Source organism: Dendrobium catenatum, unplaced genomic scaffold (assembly GCF_001605985.2).
Source record: "Dendrobium catenatum unplaced genomic scaffold, ASM160598v2 fragScaff_scaffold_683, whole genome shotgun sequence".
In the NCBI taxonomy this organism is placed as follows: domain Eukaryota; kingdom Viridiplantae; phylum Streptophyta; class Magnoliopsida; order Asparagales; family Orchidaceae; genus Dendrobium; species Dendrobium catenatum.
In genome coordinates this window covers 22249-29125 of record NW_021319145.1, presented here as the reverse complement: position 1 = coordinate 29125, position 6877 = coordinate 22249, and the positions used below count along the sequence as shown (strand labels likewise).

General features: G+C 36.6%; 1 protein-coding gene across 1 annotated transcript in view; it reads left to right on the top strand.

Moving 5' to 3' along the window:
* Window positions 1–5133: 5133 nt before the first annotated feature.
* The window catches only part of LOC114579886, a gene marked incomplete at its 3' end in the record, with an annotated part of 5738 nt that continues 3994 nt past the window's right edge, over window positions 5134–6877 (top strand). The window contains exons 1-2 of the mRNA XM_028695806.1: window positions 5134–5752; window positions 5867–5955. Of these exons, the coding sequence (XP_028551639.1) occupies window positions 5134–5752; window positions 5867–5955 (708 nt within the window). The remainder of the gene's footprint in view (window positions 5753–5866; window positions 5956–6877) is intronic.

Sequence of the window (6877 nt, the reverse complement as noted above, 5' to 3'; positions counted from 1 at the left end):
TCTTCAGACAGCGATCCTGTGGATGGAAAAACTATGGAAGCGGATGTTCGTCAATCGTCGATGGACAATATGAATCATATGGATGTAAGTACAAGCCCGATGAGGGAATTTGGTGAGGGAATCATTCTTGAAGAATAATCAATTTCAAGAAGACCAATGGATGCAGAGGAAGCACAGAGAAGGCGATCAAGAGGTATGCTAGTGATTAACAAAAATATTGGTATTATCTCCAACATCCTCAAATAGGAAGAAGGTAAAGGGAAAAAGGATGATTCAATTTTGGATATCAATACGCCCTGTGCATTGAAAAAAATTGGTATCATCGGATAATAGCTGGAGGCATCTTCTTCAGGAATGAACATTTTTGTTCAAAGATTTGGAAACCCAATTGCTATCCCTGGTAGCTGTGTGGTAAATGAGAATCTCAAGTTTTCAGAAAAGAAAGATGTTTTTCTGAAATCATACAGACAGACAATTCAAACGGAAGTGGTTTCAGAACAACCTAAGGAGACATTTGCAAACTAGATTGTTGATCAAATGACTGAGAAGAATGTAGTTAAATCGAAAATGGACAACATATGGTATAAAAAACCATTTATCAAACTAAACTTCAGTGAAGATGAACCAATGTTATCAGTAGACAGGAAAGCAATGCTTTTAAACAAGGAAGCTGAATTGAAGAATGCAAAGGTGCTTAGTGAGTCCTTGGTGTGCAAAGAACTTGGCAAAGACATATAGCCTCAAATTGTGTCATGGGAACTTAGAAGAAAATGGTCTAAGTATGATATATTCCATTTCACCACTCTTGGTCTAGGATGGTTTCTCGCATCTTTCAAATTGATGGAAGCAATGGAAGGAGTTCTGACGGGAGGACCGTGGTTTGTGAATGAACACATAATCAGTATGGATTGATGGACTCCATAATTCTCATCATCATCTATAAAAGGGCTTTCATCACCCATTTGGATCCAAATGCCTCATCTACCGCTATAATGTTGGGATGAAAATAATATCGCTAGAATTGTCTCTGTAGTTGGAACACCACTTATGCTAGATGTCAACTTATTTCATTGGGGAAGAAGAGAATTTGCCAGAGCATGCGTCCAAATCAAACTTGATCAAAAACTGCCAGTTGGAGTGTGGGTGGAAAGCATGGGAGGAAGATTCTTCCAAAAACTCAAGTATGAAAGAATATCAAGTCTCTGTTTTGACTGCGGTAGAAATGGACATGTAAAAGGAGATTGTAACAAATAGAATACTGTTGAAATCATAAAGTTTTCAGATGAAATCTCTCTAGCTTCATAGAAGATGGAGGCCATTGAAGATAGAAGTACTTATGGCCCCTGGATACTGGTGAATAACAAGAGAAAGAAGCAAAATGTTGCTTTCAATAAACAAGTAACCAGAAAGACAGCAGCAAGAAACATTTTACACAAAAATATATGGAAAGAAACAATAGGTCCTGTGAAACCGAAAAAGATAGAACAACAAAGCAACAAAATGTTGGAGTCACATTTAGTTAATGACAATAATGTTGAAACTTGTTCAATATGAATTAGGTTGTTAAACCTAAGCTTATGTCATAGTGGAAAACCAAGAGGGGCAGTGAATTGGTAATTAAAAAATTTTATCCCTCTTCAAAATTTAGAACCAAGAAAATTAACTTTAGTGAATTTTATAGAAAATGTTCTTTTTCATCCACAAGTTAGAAATAGTAAAACAAAAAATAAAAAGCAGTGAAAAAATAAAAAACACAAGATTTATAGTGGTTCGGTCAAACACGACCTACATCCACTCCTTGGAGGCACCCTCTGAGTATTGCACTAATACCACGAGTGACTCTCCTTTTGCACCCACAGCATGGCGGAGAAGCCTTTACAAAACTCTCTTCCAGCACTACCCGGCGCGACAAGGAACCATCATCCTTTTACACTCTTCCCAGTGTTGGTAGAGAACTGTTCATCCTTTAAATCTCTCCAAGTGTAGGCAGAGAACCCTTCATCTATTCACACTCTCCTAGTGTTGGCAGAGAACCCTTCATTCTTTCACACTCTCCTAGTGTGGGCAGAGAACTCTTCGGCTGTTCACACTCTCCATGTGTCAGTAAAGAACTAGATCTCCTTGACAGATCTTCTTCATAAGTAATCTAAAAGGAAGAGAGAAAAGAATGAAGTAATCAAAAACAATAAGTAGAGACTCTTACCTTTGAGTACCAAGTGAAACCTTCACACTCCAAGGGTAAGAGTTCTCCTTCAAACACTCTCTCACGCTCTCTCCTTGACTTTCTTTTCAATTGGCATGAAGTTCATTAGGCAAAAAGATTAAGTGACAGTTTATATTGGACTTTATATAGAAAAGACACAATAAACGTCCAAAAACTGCTAAAATTTAAGTCTGTCAGCAGTGGATCGTCCCGTACGATCGTAGATCGACTTGGACGATGTTACTTAATTCAGTTGGAAAAGAACCCAATGTATATTGGTATGAACAGACTTCATACACATTAATCGTTCTGTACGAACAAGGTTCATCCAGTACGAACGGTTATACCATAGGTCGGTTCTGAAATCTGCAGGAAGTTGCCAAATTTTTAAGAGTTGATTCTCTTTGTCCTGGGACGAATATGAGTTCGTCTGGACGAAATTTTTACAGAGGACATTTTATCCTGGGACAAATTGGAGTTTGTCTGGACAAAAATTTTCCAGAGAGCATTTCATCCTGGCATGAATATGGATTTCGTCTGAACGAAAATTTTCCAGAGGACATTTCATCCTGGGACGAATTGGAGTTCGTCTGCACGAAAATTTTCTAGAGAGCATTTCGTCCTGGTATGAATATGAATTTTGTCTGAATGAAAGTTTTCCAAAGCCAATTTCGTACCGGGATGAATAGGAAATTCATTTTGGACGATCAGGACTTAGAAAAACTTTCTACGCTTCCTGTTTGTTCCATTGCTCTTCCGAGGAGATAACTGACTTGATCATCCCGTACAAACTGTGTTCGTCCCGTACAATCAAAATAATTTTTAAAGATCTCCTTAATTGTGTGTGTGTTTATTTACACAATTACAATCACTCACTCTCAAACTCAATTCAAAGAAAATTACAAGCTTCAATTTACAAACTATCTCATGCTGAATTTGATTTGAAGTCTTCATTAGTCTGGAGTTTGAATTTCCTGAAATATTAGTCCACACATGAGAACAAACAAATCTTCCAAAAACTATTAGGAGATTACAAAACTTAAAACAATAATATTTGGAATCATCAAAACTGTACAAGTTGCAAGAATGTAAAATAGGTAATTAGCAACTCTCTTAACAAATCGAGTAATAAAAGAAAGAGAAAATATTATAGACAATTTGAATTGTACAGAATCAGAATGTATTGATTCAGCTTAACTTGATCAAGGTCACACAGAAGGGAAAACAACTGAAATATTACAGGCTACATGGGACAATAAAACAAAGCAGGGAGTTTTGTCCATAAGAAACTCTTTTGAAATACTGGAAGAAATGTGGTAGATAATCCTATGAATGTAGTGAATGAAAGGTCTGAGAAACAAGATGAGATTAAGGACAATATCAAATTGGTCAAGAATGTTGTACAGGAAAGAAAAAAATCTACAACCAAGGAACAAAGGGAAAGTAGCATCTTGATCTCTAAAGTGTCTAACAGCAAAACCAAACCTGCCAAGGAAATGAAAATGTTAGGACCTATAAAAGGGAATCACAGAACGAGGAAAGGTGATGGAGGAGTAGAGAAGGCCGGGGTTTCAACCCCACAACTAATTTAATGTCTTCAATCTTGTTTTGGAATTATAGGGGAGCAAAGAAGAAAGAAGCCTCCCACTACTTAAGAAATGGTTGGAGAAAATGGTCTGTGTTTCATTGGTCTGATAGAAACCAAATTGGAAAAATTGGGAAGTGAAGAAGTCAAAAATCTGGTGGGAACGATTGGGAGTCTTACCATGAGGCATCTTCAGGAACTTCTGGAGGTATACTAGCCCTCTGAAAATACAGAACAGCCTCATTTACTATCATTGTCTCTTCAAAACAATGCATTATTGGCAAGATTACCACTCTGAAAGGTATCATGGCCAAAATCTGTATTGTATATGGTAACAAAAATCTATATGAAAGAAGGAAGCTTTGGAGTTTGATAGAAGAAAACATGAACTGAGACGAGCCATGTTTAGTTGGAGGTGACTTCAACTGTTTAATAAACAATAATGAGAAGATTGGATTGAAGAACTTTATATTCTCTCAAGGTATGCAGGAAATGAAGGAATTTATGACTAATAATGACTTCCGTGACATCGGTTTTAATAGTCCAAACTTCACTTGGTGCAACAACAAAGAAGGCCTAGCAAGAATTTAGGAGAGGCTGGATAGAGTTTGGTTAAATTCCAAAGCTCTGATGGAATTTCCTAATGCAGTGGTCAAGCATCTCCCTAGAATTTCTTCGGACCACTGTCCAATTCTGCTCCAGATTGACAACAAGAAGCAGCATAACAACAGAGAATTCATATTTGAGAACATGTGGTGTTCTTATGAGGCAGCAAAAGGCATCATAGCTAAATCCTGGAGGAAAAACGATTTTGGTAATTCAAATGACATTCTTCAAAGGAAAATTAAGAGGTCTCTCAAAAACCTTTACTTTTGGAGTAAAAAATAAATTGAAAGAATTGAATTTGAAGATACTATAGCTGAAAAATGAGATTTTGCAGTTACAAGACAGAGAAGCAAGAGATGGAGGTTTGAGCCATGAGAATCTTATAATTCTTCGTAGTAAGGTGATTGATTTCAATACAAACCTGGCTAGAATTTCTACATGGTGGAGACAAAGATCCAAATGTCAGTGGATGGAATAAGGTGAGAAAAACACTAGATACTATCATACATTTACAACGGCTAAGAAAAGAAGCAATTGAATTTTACAAATTCAAAGGGAAGATGGATCACTGGAAACAAATCAAGAAGCTATTCATGAGATTATGGAGAAATATTACTAAAAGAAATGGGGTAATTGCAAGTGCAGTTTGGAGGATTGGCCTAAATTTAAAACTTCTGATTGCATCCATGAAGACAGTATCAATATTCTGAAAGCTAATTATACCAAAGAAGAGCTGGTAATGATGTTGAGGAAAATGGACAACAACAAATCTCTTGGAGCTGATGGTGCCAACGCATGCTTTTTCAAGAATTACTGGAATATTATTGAAGAAGCAACTTGGAATGCAATTGATGAGTTTTTCAAATCAGGCATGATGCCTGAGCAATGGAAGGAGACCATGGTTGTGTTGATTCTGAAAGTTCAAAATGCTAAAGAATGCTCCAAATTCAGACCAATTTGCCTATGCCAAATGGTCTACAAGCTAGCCGCCAGCATGATCCTCAACATAATCAAAAGTTGCCTCCCAAAAGTCATATCTCAATATCAAGGGGCATTTGTTTCAGGAAGAAGCATTTCAGATAATTGCCTTATTGCTCGGGAAATCACCAGAAAGATGAAATCGTTAGTGGTTAAACTGGGATTTTTTCTCTTGAGGCTTGACATGGAACAAGCATATGATAGCATGTGTTGGGAAACTCTAAACCAAGTATTGATGCTCGCCGGTTTTCCCGAGAAATTGATACAGTTGATTATGCAATGTGTATCTAATCCAAAATACTCTATAATGATAAATGGAAAAAGAACCAATTGGATCAATGCTCGTTGTGGCTTCAGACAGGGATGTCCTATGTCGCCAAGTTTATTTATTTTATGTTCTGATCTTCTCTCTTGAGCTCTTCATGATAAAAATGACAGATTGGGGATGAGATTAGCTATGAATATGGAGAAATTAACACATTTTCTGTTTGCAGATGATGTTCTGGTTGTAGCTAAGGCCTATAGTAAAAATGTTAGAACTTTGAAGCACTTCCTCACAAAATACTGTGGCAGGACAGGACAAGTAATAAAATCCCAAAAATCTATGATCTTATATGGTAAAAAAGTATCCAGGAAAAGAAGAGGAAAATTGAACAAAATCTTGGGATTCAAAGAAGTCATGGAGCTCAATTATTTGGGCATCAAATTGGTGTTGAGGAGACTTAAAATTGAAGACTTCAGCAACACCAGTGAAAAAGCTATGAGCAAACTTAATTCAAGGGGAACAAGATGGTTATCATTGGCTGGCAGAATAATCCTCATCAAATCAGCTTACTCAAAATGATTTCTTATCAGGTAGCTCATTCACTTATTCCTAAAAGTATTTTGTTGAAAATTGACAAAATATGTAGGAATTTTTTGTGGAACAAAGAAAATGGAAATGAAGGCATGCACTATATTGCTTGGTCAAATATTTGCCTTCCCACCAGTTTAGGAGGATTTGGCATCCAAGGAGCATCGAAAAGATAGGGACCTTTAAGAGCGAGAATGGCGTGGATGTATTTACAGAACAAAGACTCATTTCTCTACAAAATTCTCAAAAGGAAATATGGTGACAAAATCTGGGAGGAAGGAATGAAGAGAGGATCTTCATCAGCTTGGAAAATTATCAAAGAAGGAATCAATTTTCTGAAACCAATTGTAAGATGGGAAGTAAATAATGGTAATAGAATAAACATTACTAATGACAATTGGATCTTAGACTGAAATGTTAACACTTGGCCAGCAACGTGCAATGCGGCAACTATAATTTAGAGAAATTGACTGATTTTTTCTCTAAAGACATGATAAATCTTATTCAACAGATGGAAAAAGGGTAGATAACCAGAGAAGACAGAATAGAATTGATGTGTACCAATTCAGGGAAGACTATTTCATCTCTATGTGTTGAAGCAAACAACAGGATCTTGACAGTAATCTCAGCAAATCCACTTGGCTGAAAAAAT